At 26.3% G+C, this 17,714-nt stretch overlaps 4 protein-coding genes across 4 annotated transcripts; 2 read left to right on the top strand and 2 right to left on the bottom strand.

Moving 5' to 3' along the window:
• Positions 1-323: 323 nt before the first annotated feature.
• On the bottom strand, positions 324-9,497 carry LOC126902661 (prolyl 4-hydroxylase subunit alpha-1-like). The gene is made up of 10 exons (XM_050680152.1): positions 9,331-9,497; positions 2,544-2,721; positions 2,325-2,476; positions 1,945-2,115; positions 1,706-1,873; positions 1,235-1,632; positions 948-1,172; positions 816-881; positions 582-747; positions 324-510 (listed from the first exon to the last, which is right to left on the bottom strand). The coding sequence occupies exons 2-10, from the start codon at positions 2,717-2,719 to the stop codon at positions 422-424; spliced, it is 1,611 nt and encodes a 536-aa protein (XP_050536109.1). The 5' UTR covers positions 2,720-2,721; positions 9,331-9,497; the 3' UTR covers positions 324-421.
• Positions 9,498-9,814: 317 nt separating this feature from the next.
• LOC126902664 (tRNA (guanine(10)-N2)-methyltransferase homolog) lies at positions 9,815-13,834 on the top strand. The gene is made up of 10 exons (XM_050680155.1): positions 9,815-10,170; positions 10,314-10,379; positions 10,527-10,769; positions 10,825-10,959; positions 11,011-11,167; positions 11,245-11,351; positions 11,410-11,551; positions 11,621-11,946; positions 12,007-12,177; positions 13,651-13,834. The coding sequence occupies exons 1-9, from the start codon at positions 10,111-10,113 to the stop codon at positions 12,169-12,171; spliced, it is 1,401 nt and encodes a 466-aa protein (XP_050536112.1). The 5' UTR covers positions 9,815-10,110; the 3' UTR covers positions 12,172-12,177; positions 13,651-13,834.
• Positions 13,035-14,425, bottom strand: LOC126902666 (sentrin-specific protease 8-like). The gene has a single exon (XM_050680157.1). It carries the CDS (start codon positions 14,254-14,256, stop codon positions 13,582-13,584), a length of 675 nt encoding a protein of 224 aa, XP_050536114.1. The 5' UTR covers positions 14,257-14,425; the 3' UTR covers positions 13,035-13,581.
• A 110-nt stretch (positions 14,426-14,535) lies between these two features.
• LOC126902662 (dihydrolipoyllysine-residue acetyltransferase component of pyruvate dehydrogenase complex, mitochondrial-like) lies at positions 14,536-17,652 on the top strand. The gene is made up of 8 exons (XM_050680153.1): positions 14,536-14,771; positions 14,827-14,990; positions 15,060-15,196; positions 16,179-16,436; positions 16,500-16,676; positions 16,734-16,927; positions 16,985-17,147; positions 17,215-17,652. Exons 1-8 carry the CDS (start codon positions 14,659-14,661, stop codon positions 17,476-17,478), a joined length of 1,470 nt encoding a protein of 489 aa, XP_050536110.1. The 5' UTR covers positions 14,536-14,658; the 3' UTR covers positions 17,479-17,652.
• Positions 17,653-17,714: the final 62 nt, after the last annotated feature.

Below are 17,714 nucleotides of genomic sequence, written 5' to 3' on the forward strand. Positions count from 1 at the left end.
CCCTTGTGTGTTTATATATATATATTATAAGATTTATTACATCCCAGAAACTAATTTTATTATTAAAAAGTAGGTTATTTATAGACATTCTATTTAGATTTTTATTATTCATTGAGATAATCATTTTCCATCAATATTTTGTATCAAAATAATTTATTTTTTGCTAATTTTTATCTCAAGTATTCCAAAACAATTGAAAACTTTTAGAATTAGCTAATTCATTTCATACGATTAATTTGTCAATATCTATTCATTATTACAACATTGTTTAACTGCTAATTTAGAAGTTTATGAGAATTATTTTCAATTAAATGTTACCAGAATTACTAAAAAATATATGGAAAATTTTATTTAGTAAAAAAAATTCAAATTAATCAACACAAACACATCAAAAAAATTATATATCAAAAGTCAGTAGTTATTAACTTTGGCTAGTTGCCTCAATATTTTCTTTAGGATCACAAGGTCTTTTAAATTCTTGTCCTACTTCATGTAACCATTTATTGCACACTAAAAATAAAATATTTTTTATTATTTCCTAATATTTTAAGATAACTTTAAAACAATGAAAAAATGTTTACCCCATTTAGACCCTTGCAGTACAGGACAAGCAGCATGTCTAGTTCTAAGATCTCCATTTCCACTAGGATACAAATTAAACCACACTGCAGCAGTGCCTTTCACTGGTTTTAAAGCAACTCCTAACCATGGAAATACAGTAGCACCACCTTGTGCTACATCACTCATCTAAACAAAATTGTTCTTAATACATATTATATTTATAAAAATACATTTAATATATAATTATTGCTCACATAAAATAAAACTGTAGCAATTCTATTACCAGTTCCAAGAGATTTAAAAGCATTCGTTTCTTCTCTCTAAAATAAATACATTTTTAATATAAATCAATAATTATAATATAGTTTTCGATAACAAAATATTACTCTTGCAAAATCATAATGGGGATCATAATGTCCACCAACACCATAATTAACTACTTGTAGTTCTTCCGCAGTTTCAGTAGTAAGACCTGTCATAGTTTCAACACGTTTTGCCACATTAGCAATTACATTGTCTTCGTGTTCTTTTAACCATGCAGATTTACTAATCCTATAATCTGCAAATTCTAACTCGCCAGTTTTATAATTTTGAACAGTAGCTCTTCTAAGCTGTAATTATAACATAATGTAAATCTATAATCTTATTACAAATTAATTAAATATGAATATACCCTAGGTTGTGCCAAACGTTTTATAACATCGATTTCGTTGTTATACAAAATGTCATGGTACAAAACTATGCGTGGACTCAAAAAGGCTTCTTCTTCTTTCAGTGGAGCAATTATCAAGAAGGCTTGGTTGTTTTTGGTAGTATAACGGCAATGAAGTTTTGAACTCTCTTTCACAGACATTAATTTTTCATTTCTACATAACATCTGATAACGGTCACGTTCTTCTGGATCTAAAGAAGTGGAACCCATGCTCCTTTGATTAGAATCAGATTTTTCCATGTCTTTAGTACCATTTTTTATAGCTGCTTCATAGTAAGCTCTATTTCCTAAAGCGCGCTCATGATTTGGAAACAAAACTAATAGCTCATTAGTCAACTGTAAAGCCTTCTTCAAATTACCTAAAACAAAAATTATTGTTTATCACTGTTGTAAACATTTTGAATCAATTAGCAAGTGTAATTAAATACAAACCTTGCATAAAAGTAGAATAAGCAAGGTATTCCAATATTTCCCATCGATCTGTAGTGCTATTGGATCTCTCTTCTTCGTGTCTTCTCAGTGCTTCGTTCATCCATAATTCAGTGTGGTAAAAATCTCGACCATTGTAAGATTGTCGGCCCAATTCAAAACAGTCACCAGCTATATGAATCATATAAGTCCACAATAATTATTTATACATATTTGAATAAATATTTATGTATTATATTCACCAGTAAGTTGTGTGCTATATTGGATTCCATTCAATTCTCCTCTGGCAACAGATGACGTGTCAAGTTTGTACGTGTCTTGCAACCTCATAAGAGCAGTTGCCGCACCCGACAAGTCTTCTTCGGTAGGGAATTTTAAGAGCTCACGATATTGGGTTAGATTCTTCATTGCAGCTAAAATAATAATGTAAGTGTTCTATTATTATTATTTTAGTATTCAAAATTGTTTTAGATTTGAAACAAGAGCAACACTATGTTTATGTAAATTACACTACTGCTCAGCATTTCGCGATAATAAAACAGGGTTCTTAAGAAAATGTACACATACATAGCAATCAAACATACTTCAATGTGAATGCATTATGTATTTATGATTTACTTACCATCATAATAAGGGTCCTGCATTAATTTTTCAGTTTTGTACCAGTCACTGGTTAATCGTTTCACTAATAAGTAATCATTAATTGGATTAGATAAGTAGTTGGTAATGTCTTTTGCGGCGATCTTATGTTCTTTTTCATAATCATATGCATGTCTAAAACAAAATTATTCGTTAACCATATTACATATATTTAGAGTTAAGATTTTACTATATTATTTACTTTTTAAGTGAAGCTATTCTTTGTTCTTGGTCAGATATGTATTGATGGAGAGTCCTCAAAAGAACTGATTCAGTCTCTAATAATTCTTCGAGTTCAGCAAGAGCCGTATACACTTCAGCTCTAATAGATAAACTTAGAGCCAAGCACAATGGCAATGCTACCCATATAGGGTGCATCCCTGTAACGAATTAATCAAATAAAATATGAGGTACTACATTTTAATTCTTTATTCTGAATTCAACACGATAAAATATTTTTCCATTTTAAGAACCAATGAAATATTCTTGATAGTAATTTATGGTTCATTCATTTAAAGGGTATTATTTATTTCCCATAGTTACTAGTTTATAACAGCAATCAGTGAATAGTTTTAAATGTTAGCATGGGGTAAGGACCAAGAGGATGTGATATTTACTTCCTACATTATAGATAAACCAATAATGCGTTAGAATAGAGATAAAACTATTGTAATAAACATTAAATACTACATCCAGCAACTTAATTGTGATTGAACGTACAATTAAATCTAATTGTTACATGTCTAAAATTAAAATGAATCTGTTTTACATATGAAATATACAAATAATCTAATTTTATATGAAGGCAATGTATAATTAATTTATACGTTATCTATTGTTATAATAATCTCTCTCCTCTCACTACAGCCTTCGTAACTCTCACTGTGAGATTGTTAATACTCGTTAATTTTAAACGAAAGGTCAATGCCTAACGGATGCTGTGCATTTATTGTAAGTTTTGAGGCCCACAAATAATGGTGTACTTGTATTTTAGTTTTTAAATGTATTTCACAACGAAAAACAATATAAACTTAAATAATGATAGCAAAATTATTGTTTTAAAATAATTCTCACGGTAACTGTCCATGCAATATGCCGCATTTCAGTATAACATTATTATAGCGGGATTTTTAAGACGTATGGTCATGTAAAAATTAAAAACCGTTATTAGGTATTACACAGGGAAATGCAGCACAAATTAAAGGTACGCTTACACCTCTTTGTTTTTTTTAATTGTGACCCCGTACATTATTTAACGACCTTAAAGTCGAGCCACGGCATCTTACGCCCGAGGCAAGTCTATTATATTATACATGTACAATTAATTTCACTTTTATCAATTCCGTGTCTATTGATTAACAAAAAATTATATTAAAATAAGAGTGAAAACTACATAGTAGTATTCATAGAGTAGCATATGAATACAGTTGTCTATTAACAAATTCATATTGACTTCATTATTAATCGTCAAACGATAATCTGGTTTATTTAAATTTACTGTGCTTCTTTTGAGAACCAAAGTAGTAATGAATACTAAAAAACCCAGCACAGGGGGGTCGCGGCACAGTGGTGACGTGGCATAGTTGGATCAAGTATAATGATATCTGACAGTGATTAAAATCACTATAAAAAAAAAACGCTTCGATGCAAATCTTTAGATAGTGTTTAATTTTAAAAATTGGTCAATTATTCCAAAAGCTACATAATCTGCTAGTTCCTTATTAATATCCTGATTAAGATAAAGTATGTCGAAGGAAAAAGGGATTATTAAAAAATATTATTTCTCATTAAAAAATTATGTTAATCCATACACTTTTCAATAAGTTGTATCATTATAAAGTTAAAAATGTAAAAAATAAAATCGAGAATTTTCACACAATAATAGCATTCGGTAGCTATTTTCACCGTGAAGACAAAATAAAGTCCGAATTTTTTTTTTTTTCATAATAAAGTATATTACATTAGCTTTAATTTAAGATATATATAAAAGTGTCAGACTTTCCGGAACACTTTCAAAAGTTTAGTTGAAAAAGTTCTACTTTCTATATGCATTTTTTAGATTTAAACCTCCCTCGTATATAGGGAAATGGTCCGATTAAAAAAAAAAAGTATGTCGAATGAAAGATGTGTATAAATACTACTTCTCATGAAAAAATTGTATTGATCCATACATTTTTCAAAAAGTTATAGCATAATGAAGTTGAAAATGGAAAATACAAAATCGAAATTTTCACGCAATAATAGCATTCGGTAGATATTTTCACCGTGAAGACAAAATAAAGCCCGAAATTTTTTTTTTTTCATGATAAAGTATATTACATTAGCTTTAATTTAAGATATATATAAAAGTGTCAGACTTTCCAGAACAGTTTCAAAATTTAAGTTAAAAAAATTAATTTTTTGTAAAAAAGTTGTCATTTTAAATCCCCCCCTGTGGGCAAGTAAAGGGTCCAATTTACAAAAAAAATATATCAAATAATAGTTAAAAACATCAAGCATCTATAAAAAAAAATTTTTTATTGATATGTTCAATTTTGAAAAAGTTACGGCAGTTTTTAGTAAAAAAAATTGAAAAAATTTCGAAAATTAGCGATTTTTAAATTTGTAATTTTTTTGGAGGTTTCCCCCATTTACGGGGAACGAGGGAATTTTTATCAATTTTTGAGGATAATGTATTCGACTTGATACGATTTGTGAACTTTTGACGTATCATTGAAAGAAATCGGTTCGGTGAGAGGTGAGAAAAAGTGGGTAACAGACACAAAAAAAAAAAAACACATCTTAGTAAAACCAATACCTTCTCAGCTTCGCATCGAAGCTAAAAAGCTTTTAATAAACATTTTCAGTCATGTAATTATTTATACACAAATGTTACATACATTATTTTATATAATTCTATAACTATGTAAGTTGTAAAAATGCTAAAAAGTTGTAACTGTATAGAAGCTACTACAGTTCAATAATTTTAAATATAATAAACTGCTATGTTAGTGTTGTAAAACCTCGATTTTAATATAAGTAGTGTGAAAAAATGTGAGCACCAATATATTCTCTATATAATACACTAAAATCTAAGAATCATCAATGCGTGACAGTGGCTCACCCGAATCAATTAACATAATAAAAGTATTGTTCTGGCCAATTGCCATAGTAAAATAAAAATATTAACTCTATCTATGAACTGTGACAAAGTATATTATATATATATATATATATATATATATATATATATAAATATAAAAACATTAATCTATGTTTAATAACGAGCTGCTTTTGTAAATACAATCTCAAAATGCAAAGCGACACAAGGCATATTTACCATTGACCAATACGAAAAATGTATTTAAATAAATATCAGATATGAATTAGGTCATTTGACATATGCATCTCCATTATATTAATACAAACTTAATGAATGGGGTAATGATAATGTAGCGCGCATCGGTACCCAAGGACAGATGGTACTTCGAACAAAATTTATTTTGATTTCTTTACGAAGTTATAAAGTAAATGTTTAAAAATAAATATAAAAAATACAGTATTCCTTAAAGCTATAATGTATGTAATTACTCTACTGTATAGATCATATACTATATGATCTATACAGTAGAGTAATTTAATAGAGAATATAATACATTCTCTATAAAGTTATAAATTCAAAAATAACCATATATACTTTCGCGATTTCACAACATTTGAATACATCGTGTACATTACATACAACTGATGTCAATCGATTTTAGATACCTTTTACTTTCATACGGTGAGGAAATGACTATAATATAATGAACCTATAGCTACGACAAACGTCAATGTAGATGAATAGTAGATACAATGAAGATTAAATGCGGCCTAAGGACAACATCTTTTGGCACCCGCTATTTCTGCTATTATCACATGAGAAGAAGATCCTATAAATACAGGTTTAACCAGTACGAGTTAAAATACTGGTATTTTTTTATTTTTATTTGTCAGCGCCACCAGAAGTCTTGTATCTAATCTTTCCATAGATAACTTGGCCAAATTTAAATTAGGATAAATATATAATGATCGACAATGCGTCAAAACAATTAGATATTTTATCATATGTCAAAGTATCGCTACTTAACGTTGAAAGATCAAAACAAATCAGATGAGTCAAGCGACATCACACGATCGCGTGCATTGATGTGGGCAGATAATCATCTATGTACTAATACTTGATCATTCCAAGGTGTCTTAAAAAACTCATACGAAGGAATAAAAGTCGGAGAAAGTGAACGTATGTTGTTCTTATTGTAAACGATTTGACTATACTAAGTATTTACACATGTATACATGCATTCTTACAATTAATATTCCTTACAAAGAACAACAATTATTAATTCATATTATTTCGAAGCAGATTTAACCTTGCCCCATGAGCAAACACATATATTAAATTTCCTTCGCAGAAGGTGCCATATTGTGTACTTAACATTTATTACAATACTTTTTAGAATTCACACATTACCCGATGAAAGTGTTCGCCGTTTTCCTCTAAATAACACGGCGGGTAATTTGAGTACATTATATGATATGGTTTAAGTAACGTAATAATAAGCGTAAGAAATATAAAATTGATTGCGATAGACCCAATGGGTATAGCAAGTAAATACAATAGAATCAAACTTTGTTACACAATCATTAAATAATAAGATTAATTAATTTTTTAGCAAATCGTAAATCATAATTAATATTAATACCACATGGTGACTCATATTTGGAATATTAACACACTAGAATCACGCTATATAAAATTAAACATTTTTACATTTGACTTGTATGCTGTATATTAAGACATTATACATTTACAAAGTATATATTTAATAAATTGTATATCACAATATAAAGTTATGTAAAAAATAAACACGTTTATTGACCCAAGTTCTATTTATTACAATTATTTATAGAAAATAGAAAATAAGAATAGTTGCATGGAAACCCTTTATAAGTAAAGAAAGTCTTCACAAATGAAACTGGGGGCTTGAATTTAGAATTTAAAAATAAAGCTTGAATTTTGTTTCATCGTTAAAGATTTTCTATTAATAGGTGTATACATGGTATGGGTAAATGTATTTATTAAAATGAAGTGCACGACTACAGTTATTATATTAAATACATTTTTTCTACGTTTATATTAAGTAAAAGAAAATGTTACATTGATAGTCACGATTCTTTTTAGAATAATAATTCAAAGTCAGGTGACTCTCATTGCATAAAATGGTAAAAAAATATTAATCCACAGGTAACCGACACGATCTTCAAGTATAGAAAACTATCATTTAAATCATTAAAATAATTGTCACAATAATTAGTATTTATATAAATTAGTTGATTGATTATAGTTTAATTATTTAGTTCATACTATTTTACTAAACTAACGATTTCTAACATAATTTAACTACTCAACTCTAGTAAATTGTATTATTTTAATAAAAAAGATTTATAAAAAAAAAATACATTTCAACTACGATCAAAATCAAAATATACATCATAAAATAAATTGTAATATAGTTCAATAAAATAATTGCAACATGTTTTTAATTAAAAAATCTCTGACTTCCCTGATTAAAAAAGAAGTTTTCCTAATTTTCCATATTTGTGGCAAATTTTAATAAATTTTACTATTGTTGTAATGTAATTTTTAAGTGTAATATAACGTAAATAAAGTTTTTTTATTATTATTATTATTATTATTATTATTATATATATTTTTTTAAATAAGATAATAAATATTTTTTTTTAATTAAAACGGCACAAATTAAATGTATATGTAATGATAGTAATAGATTTTTTTATGTAGAATGAATGTTACATCCAATTGCCACTAAGGTATTGATATGTAAACTAATAAAATAATATTTTTAGAAGATAGTTTATTAATACATGAAATATAGTAAAATCATACATTTCCAATTAATTTATGACAAATGCATTTGCCAATTTTATATAATTTCTATATATCAATTAGTGATAGTAAGTATTAATGTATAGTATTTCCAATATTTCCAAACAAAAATTTTATGTTATTAGATAAAATAATTTTTAATTCACATGCAAAACGAATAATTTTATATTTTATTTACATTAAAATTTAATCGAATTCTATAATAACATAAAAACCCTAATTATAATTTATCATTTCGAACTTAATCTCCAGATCAGGGGATCATAATCATAATCATATGTATTAGGAATTAAAGACCTCCCAATTAAGAAACAATAATTTAAAAAAAACAATTTTTTTTTTTAATTTAATCAAAAACCTTTTTGTAAAGGTAGCTATAATGCTAAATACACCCAACTTTTTTTATAAAGTATTTATTAAGTTAATTCATCAAAGATCGATCATACCGTTTGATCGATAATTATAATACAAAATAAGATTTGGACTAAATGGGCGCTTATGAAATTATATAAGTCCATAAACGCTATTTGAGGGTCTAAAAGATACTTAGCTCACATAAATTTCATCATTACCCCGTAAAAATCATATTTAATGTAATTTGTATAAAACTAAATAATTATATTGATAGGCAAATATTCCAAATTGACTAAACAATAAGCTATTGGAAAGTAATGACAATTATATGATTTAATTCCATCCCTTTGAAATTCAAGTTTACGGTTTCATAGAAAATAAAAAAATAAATCATAAGTGAAACACAAATTAAATTTAACTGTTTTGTGTTTGAATAGAGCTAGGAATCAGATTGAAATTTGGATATTTTCTAATTACTTGATGACAAAAAAATGTTAATAAATAAATAATGTATTTTACCTATTAGTAAATTAATTGTTAGTACAAAAAGGTTCTGATGATGTAAACATTATTATTACCCTTTCAAAATAAATAGTACCCTTTATACTCTTTGCACTAATCAACAATAAGTCAATTAAGACCGCACAACACATTCTTTGTAAATTATCCAAATAGTAGGTGCATATAAGACAAAAGATAAACTTACCAATAATTGTTATGTTCGTTTAAAAAAAAAATGTACACTTTACGACGTCAAGTTCAAAAAGTCTACCGAGCATAACATCACAACTGATCACTGAATGCTAACTGATTAACACAAAGTAAATCCCGAATATTGTTGGATTAGATTCTCTACCATAACATCAGATTACTGTGAAGCGCCTCCCAGTTAAAGTGGAAATGGTGTATTATCAGTGTTATAACTGATATCATAACATATCAACAAACAGAAATAGATTATTAACTGAAAATGAAATAATATATTTCTTAATTAAAATCATCTTTAAGTGACATTGTATGTCTAAATTATTATAATTTTATATTAAAAATTGGAAAAATGTAAATATGTAATTGTTCTTTTTTAAAGAATGAAATTCTTATCGATATACTTATATGATAACTAATATTATTGAAGTTCATACTCCGAATGATAGACCTTATCTATTTTGTGTTTCGCACGTGAATAAAATAGTGTGATTACGATTGTAAATCGTGTAGTTAAAGATTTAATTTACCAAAAAAATTGAAAGATTTTACATATTTTTGAGTAACGTTTTAAAATAAATCTATATGAATGAATATTGGCTAAGTTTATATTAGCTCAATAAACCTTTAATGCAACGGCAATAGATTAATTTATCTTACGTTTTAATTATTTAATTTAATGAGTTATTTTATTAATAATTAAATTAGAAAATTAGAGTTTATGTATAATTTTCAATTAAAGTATTAGCTAATCTATTTTATCTTAGTACACTAATCAAAAATGAAACATTGTCAGTATCTACTGTGGTTTGCTCATGAGCATGTACCTTTTCGATTACTGGTAAAATATCTCTAATATTCTTTAAATACAATATAGTGTTTAATTAAGAAAACCAATTTAATCATTTTAATTATAAAATTAAATATTGTTTTAAATATATTCTAAATGCTATCTATTCAATTATAACTAATAAAACTTTTTAGGAAATTGAATCAATTGCATCTGTGTTGAATATACCCATAAAATGGCTTGAATCTCCTTCTGATAAAGTAAGTTGCTTGAAATTTTTAAATAATTAATTTTGATATATATTATATCATTTTTTTGTACTTCTATAGTTTTATTCCTTTGATAAATTTTAATTAGCCATTTTTTATTTATTTATTTATTATTATATTTTTATTTTTATTTTTTAGCCTTGGTATCTGGTAGAATTACCTAATGATGAAGCAGTTGTAAAAATATCAGAACGTTCAGTAACTATGCGCCGAGCTTTACATCTTTTGGCTGATGAAATAAGTATACCAATTCTTCATGAAACACTAAAAAATAAATGTATGAATGGTATATTAGAGCCGTATAAATCAAAATCTTTTAAATTGGATGTGGATTTGTTTTGTAATTCACAAACACAGCAAGAAAAAGTTAAACGGATTGAGGTACATTAAAATTTTTCAAGATAAATATAAATAAAAAGTGAGATAATTAATATAGTCTTTCAGTTATTTACCATTCCAAGGAGCTGTAGACCTAAAAAATCCTGAGGTGATATTTCAGTATATTGAATATTATGGATTAGATCCTAATGTTGTACTTAAACAACCTTTACGCACTTTTTTTGGTCGTGTTGTAAGTAAAAAATTAGTTCATTCAAATTTTTTTTAACGTGTTAGTTTTCAGGTGGCTGAAAGTGGCCGAACATTAATTCATAAATTGTCCTTGAAAAAAAGAAAGTTCATCGGTAATACAAGTATGGACCCACAACTCTCTTTGTTAATGGCTAATTTAGGAAAAATTTCAAATGCTGATCTAGTATTAGACCCATTTGTTGGTAGTGGTATGTTTTTAAATAATTATATATATTTTTTAAATTTTACATCACAATAATTATTTCTTGATTTAAAACTTATTTAGGTTCCTTATTAGTAGCTGCTGCAGCATTTGGAGGTCATGTTCTTGGAACTGATATTGATTTTTTAATGTTACATGGGCGCACTAGGCCCACTAGAAAACAGACTAGAGTAAAAAAAAATTATACCAAGTATACTTTAGAAGTTTTTGATCAAAGAATTTTTTTAGGATGTAGCTCGAAAAGATGAAAGTGTGAGAGCAAATATGGAGCAATATTCTTTTATTGACAAATACATTGATGTAGTAATTGCTGATTCATCAACTCCTTTTTGGCATGAAAATTTAGAATTTGACTGCATTTTGACAGACCGTAATATATAACTTTATTTTACCTTTAAATTATCAACTCTTGCATTTATATTTAACTGTTACTTTATAGCTCCCTATGGTATTAGAGAACCCACTAAACGAATAGGTTCTAAAGATAAATTACCAATTGTAAAAAAAGAAAGTTCTCCAATTCATTTTCCTTCTAAAGTTGAATATGGTTTAAATGAAATAATAAAAGATCTGATGTGTTTCTCATCTAAACAACTTAAATTAAATGGGAGATTGTTATTTTGGGTCCCAGTGTTTCGAGAAGAATATGATGATACTCAAATGCCTAAACATAGTTGTTTTAAAATGATAGGTAATTGTGAACAAGTATTGACTACATTTACAGCAAGGCGTTTATTGATTTATGAAAAATATAGAAAACCAAATGTAAGAACATTTTCCCCATTAAATTCTGTAGAATTACATTAATTTTTTGTTTTTGTTTAGGAAAATGATAAATGTAGTTGTATGATACCTACATCAAGCAATTTTAGAGAGAAGTATTTTACTCATGGTGATGAAAACCGATTAACTAGAAAACAAAAAAAATTAGAAGCAGCCAAGAATAAAGAAATTCGGTTAGCCAAATTAAAAGAAATGGGTGTAAAATAATATTGAGTAAGCAATAATTTTATATCAATTTAAAATAGTTATAGTAATTGTATAGTGTTTGATTAACTATGCTTAACGCAATATATTTAAAAGTATTAAACATATTACAATTTTTCTTCTTAAAAGTTAATGATATCCTGTATTCTGAAACTTTCAACAAAAAATTGTTCCTATTCTCCCTCTCTCCTTTAAAACAGTATCAGCTTAATATTTTTAAATTTCTATATTTTCTGGCTTAATATCACTATTACTTTTTGAAAAAAATTTAATTTATTAAAAATACCTTTGTGTATTTTTTAATTATATTCTGAAAAGTCTGCATATTTTAAAAATATTTTTAATTAAAATGTATGAAGTACATTTGATTTTAAAAAGAATATTGTCTTCTAAGTGTAGTATCAAAGTTAAAGAAAAGGTACCATTTTTGGTAAAAATTGCAAAATTAAAAAAATTAGTTTGATCATTGTATAAAAAAATTTGAGGAGAATCTTTTTATAGTTAGGTGTCTATTTCATTGTTATTGAATAATAGGGATATTTCTAAACCATTCCTTTCTCTTCTTACATTTGATAATAATAAATTTCTTTGTTGTAACGTGACAAAAGTATCTGATTGTTTTTTTTGTCTATTTGTATATATATATTTGTGTTGAGCCGAATGCGGACTGCGACGNATTTATATTTATGTTCCAGTGTTAATAAATTTGTTTAATGATAAAAATTCGAAAATAAAATCATATTGTAAATTTAGTGTTAATCAATAAAGTTAACTAACATATATATAAAAAATAAGATATGATTTAAACAATATTTATACCTAACATAAAAAGTTTATCATATCAATAATAAATAATATGTACTTACTAACAATCTCTAGCAATATAATTAATTTAATAAAATTAACAAATACAAGAATACATTGAGTATGTTACAACATAAAACAAAAAATAAAAATTATCTTTTTAGATGAAGACTTTTTAAATTATTTTTATCCTCTAGTAATCCAATTAATAATTTGAATTTTTTGCGTGTACTGAGCCAATATACATAATTATATTTATAATATAAATGACACATTAAAAATGTATAGTACTTTTTTTTAAATAAACTCAAACAAAAAAACGTCAAAAACACTAAAAATAAATAGTTTTTTACAGATTTAAGTGTGAAAAAATTATCATCCATTTATAATAGCATAATTTTTTTTTAGTATTATGTGAATCAAAAATTACAACTAGGTTTAGTATTATATAATTTATAGATCTGCTGGTGTTAATTAAAAAGAATTTTTTTCAGTTTTTCTTAAAAAATATAGTTCTATACATTAAAATATAAGTTAAAAAGTATTAATTAATAAGCAACCTTGTAGGAACAAAAATCATTATTTGTATACAATTTAAATTATTATATACTAAGTTGATTCTTTTCGTCTAGCTAATTTATATATTAACTTAACTAAATCACTACGTTTATTTTTTAGATCTTCTACATCAATTGGGTCAACATCTCGAATATCTAAATTTGCACATACGTAATGAGCAACATTCTCAGCATTGCATATCAAATGAATTCCACAATCAAAACTATTTTCTTGTTGTCTAGTTGGCAAAGGTGTTATGATATCTATTATATCTTTAAAATAAAATTTTAATTTCAATGCCAATTTTCTAGCTTGCTTTTCATTTGAATCCCATATAGAGTCCATATGGAACAGTCGTTTATCTTGTGTTCCATACACTACTAAAGACCAGTGTGTACCTCCAACTGATTGCAATTGTTCTTGATCGTTTAAAGGAAAAAATATGAATGAATATTTTTTATCCTTCACTAAAGGATCTAAAAACACAGCTATATCATCAACATTACATTCTTTAATACACTGCACAATTTCAGGGCTAACAAAATATACTTTAGGATTATTTTTAAATACATCAGTATTTAAATATTCCATGTAAAATCCTAGTATAGAATCATTTAACCATTGATCATCTAAAAGTAAACGGACATCAGATTCATGCAAAAGAAAATTTTCATAGCTCAAAACTACTGGATCCTTTTCTTTAGATGATGAGCGACGTTTATTCATTATGATTGACAAAATAATACTTTACGAAGTAGACAAAATATCTTAATTGTTAATTATGTCAGCTATTATCAAAAACTGATCTTTATTAAAGAAATAGTTATGATATCGATCTGTTGTGATAATAATTATGATAAAGCTTACAAAAATAAGTTACGCAGTGTTACATATTATTGAAATAAATTAATGTAAAAAGAATTTTATAAATGACTACTCTGTACAAATGTTCATAAAGATTATCATGTAATCAATATCGACTACTAAGTATTTGATAACGATGGATTTAACATTGCTGCATAATCTTCCTTCGAGGTTATTTGAAGTTCATTTTGGGAGTCTGCTACAACTTTGACTTATACTTTTTAATCATCCAAATTAACTTTTGTTTAGTCTTAAGAATAAAATATGTCAGCAACAAACGTAATTATTAATAACGCCCGACTTATAAGAAATTTAAATAGGAATACTGTAAGAACAGTGTCTACTAGATGTCCATGGAAAGTTTTTCAAGCATACAGGTAATTTTTGTTTTACATGGCCGCTATATTTTTAGTGACTGTTTATGTTCGTTAGATGCCAAAACAATATTCCTCAGCATTTCGGAAAATGCATATCAGTTAAAAATGTAGGTTATAGATTCTACGCATCAGATGTTCCTAGTCATACCAAAGTAACACTTCCAGCACTTTCTCCAACTATGGAAACTGGTACAATTATTGAATGGTCTAAAAAAGAAGGTAAAGTTTCAGTTTTTAATTAAAACAAGTAATAATAAAAATAAACATTTGATTGTGTGCATTGTATAGGCGATCAATTGAATGAAGGAGACAAACTTGCTGAAATACAAACTGATAAAACAGTTATGGACTTTGAGACCCCTGAAGCTGGATATTTAGCTAAAATTATGATCACTGCTGGTCAAAAAGACACCCCTGTTGGAAAGGTATATTAGACATTATACAAAAAATGATTTTACATTTTTTAAAAATATTTTTAATCTATAATTTTACGAAATTCATAAACTTCTGACCAATTTATACACTGACTCTTAAGTTCAGTTTTCATTTTGGTTTATCATAAAAAAAGAAAAATTATAATTTTTTTTATTTTTAATTAATATCATTAAACTAAATTAATTAATTATATGAAGTAAAACCTTAAGTCTAAATAAGTTTGGAAATTATAGTCTGACAAATGCTATACATTTAAAATAGATAAGTAATTTAATGAGTATACATAATAAAATAAATTAATCATTTTTTAAATGATGATAAGTTTTATTATTAGAGCATACTAGTTTACAATTTAAAAAATAAGAAACTAAGCAAAAAAGTTTATATAGTGTGATCAAAATCTGGATGTTAAGTAAAAATTCATCATTGATTTAGTTTTATAACACCAGTAGCTGTGCAACCACTATTGAAATAGATTATTGCTGCAATTAGTATTATGAGACCAAAACAATGATAATTTTTACTTGACATCCAAATTTTTAGATAATGTGTAAAACACACAGTTGATCAGATAAAAAAATTATAAAAACATACTTGTTTGTAAAATTTTTTTCTATCATATTGTAAAGTTAAAAATAGGGATGGATTCCCATCTAAGAAAATTATAAATAAAGATTTTTATTTCTGAAGGGACAAAAACAACAAAAATGATTATATATTATTCATTAAAGATTACATATTATTGTAGTTTTTTGAATCTAATCATTTGTTACAAAAATTTGAAATTCTAAAGTTTAAAAATGAATGTCTTACCAGATTTTGATCACTTTGTATATTTTTTATAACTTTCTTCATTAATTTCTATAGTTAAAGATTTATGTTAAGTATTATTTTAAATAATTTTTTTTCTTTAGAAAAAATTTCTAAGTTTAAATATATTAATTTATTTTTACAAAATAATTTTATTTCCAGCTTGTATGCATTATTGTTGAAAATGAAGCTGATGTAGCAGCTTTTAAAGATTATGTTGATGATTCACCAGATACTCCAGCTCCAATAGCTTCTACTCCTAAACCATTATCTCCTAAACCATTATCTCCTACACCACCGATTTCTAAACCAATATCTACTCCTACCCCTGTGAAGTCAACTTCAATAACAGTAGGATCTCGAATACTTGCTAGCCCATTAGCCAAAAAATTGGCAGTTGAAAAAGGATTAGATTTAACTGTAAGACAAGTGATTAATATAGTTTTATTATTACAGTTAATATTATTTAAATATTATTTTCAGTCAGTCTCTCATGGTTCAGGATTATTTGGTTCAATTAAAAGTACGGATTTAGCTAATGCATCAACAGCAGGAATTAAACAGACAGTAGCTGATGGTGTGCAAGGAGATGGTTTTGTTGATCGACCAGTAACAAATGTGAGAAAAGTTATTGCTCAACGTTTGTTAGAATCTAAACAGGTAAATATTTAATATAAAATCCTTTTTATTTTAGTTACTTCTATTTTTTATTTGCAGAACATACCACATTATTATCTTACGGTTGATTTGGGATTAGATAATATAGTATCATTAAGAAAAAGAATGAATGAACTTTTAGAAAAAGAAGGTGTCAAATTATCTATAAATGATTTCATTATTAAAGCAGCAGCATTAGCTTGCAAAAAGGTTCCTGATGCTAACTCATCTTGGATGGATAGTTATATTAGACAGTAAGTATTTAGAAAAATAATATCTATTAACTTATAATACTTAGTATATATTTTCAGATATGATGCTGTAGATGTAAGTGTAGCAGTTAGTACTGATACTGGCCTCATAACACCAATTGTTTTTAATGCTGATACTAAAGGTCTAGTAGCTATTAGCAAAGATGTAAAGGAACTTGCAGCTAAAGCAAGAGAAGGCAAACTGACACCTCAAGAATATCAAGTACATTGATAATAAATATCAAATTATAAATTTCTTATAATAAATAATTAAAACATTTAATTTTTAGGGAGGTACATTCAGTGTATCTAATCTAGGAATGTTTGGAGTTAAAAGTGTTTCATCTATTATAAATCCACCTCAATCATGTATACTTGGAATTGGTGCTTTAACCCAACGATTAATACCAGACAAAACAAATGGTACACGAATACAAGAAACTCTACAAGTTACATTAAGTTGTGATCATAGGGTTGTAGATGGTGCAGTTGGTGCACAGTGGTTACAAGCATTTAGAAGATATATAGAAGACCCTCACTGTATGCTGTTATAGAAAATGACTTATTAAACTTGCTTGAAATATATAATTTCCCGCCATTTTTGCTCTGTTCGGATTTTTTTTATGTTATTTGTTTTATATATATTGTTAATGTATTCTGTTGTTTTAAGCACGTTATAGCTGTTGAAGTGCAATAAGAACGATTATATAAACTGAGATTAATTCTAATTTAACTCTAGTAACTTTATTTATTAAGAAATAAATATAGAAATGGTTGAAAAGCAAACAAA

Source organism: Daktulosphaira vitifoliae, unplaced genomic scaffold (genome assembly GCF_025091365.1).
Source record: "Daktulosphaira vitifoliae isolate Bord-2020 unplaced genomic scaffold, ASM2509136v1 Scaffold_3, whole genome shotgun sequence".
NCBI lineage: Eukaryota > Metazoa > Arthropoda > Insecta > Hemiptera > Phylloxeridae > Daktulosphaira > Daktulosphaira vitifoliae.

Coding starts and splice junctions, on each gene's coding strand:
- LOC126902661 (XM_050680152.1), bottom strand. CDS start 2,719: ATGCACCCTATATGGGTAGCATTGCCATTGTGCTTGGCTCTAAGTTTA. Junction 2,477..2,543: donor AGAATAGCTTCACTTAAAAA/GTAAATAATATA, acceptor ATTTTGTTTTAG/ACATGCATATGATTATGAAA. Junction 1,173..1,234: donor AACGTTTGGCACAACCTAGG/GTATATTCATAT, acceptor TTATAATTACAG/CTTAGAAGAGCTACTGTTCA.
- LOC126902664 (XM_050680155.1), top strand. CDS start 10,111: ATGAAACATTGTCAGTATCTACTGTGGTTTGCTCATGAGCATGTACCT. Junction 10,770..10,824: donor AAAAAGTTAAACGGATTGAG/GTACATTAAAAT, acceptor TAATTAATATAG/TCTTTCAGTTATTTACCATT. Junction 11,947..12,006: donor AAAAATATAGAAAACCAAAT/GTAAGAACATTT, acceptor GTTTTTGTTTAG/GAAAATGATAAATGTAGTTG.
- LOC126902666 (XM_050680157.1), bottom strand. CDS start 14,256: ATGAATAAACGTCGCTCATCATCTAAAGAAAAGGATCCAGTAGTTTTG.
- LOC126902662 (XM_050680153.1), top strand. CDS start 14,659: ATGTCAGCAACAAACGTAATTATTAATAACGCCCGACTTATAAGAAAT. Junction 14,772..14,826: donor AAAGTTTTTCAAGCATACAG/GTAATTTTTGTT, acceptor TATGTTCGTTAG/ATGCCAAAACAATATTCCTC. Junction 17,148..17,214: donor TGACACCTCAAGAATATCAA/GTACATTGATAA, acceptor TTTAATTTTTAG/GGAGGTACATTCAGTGTATC.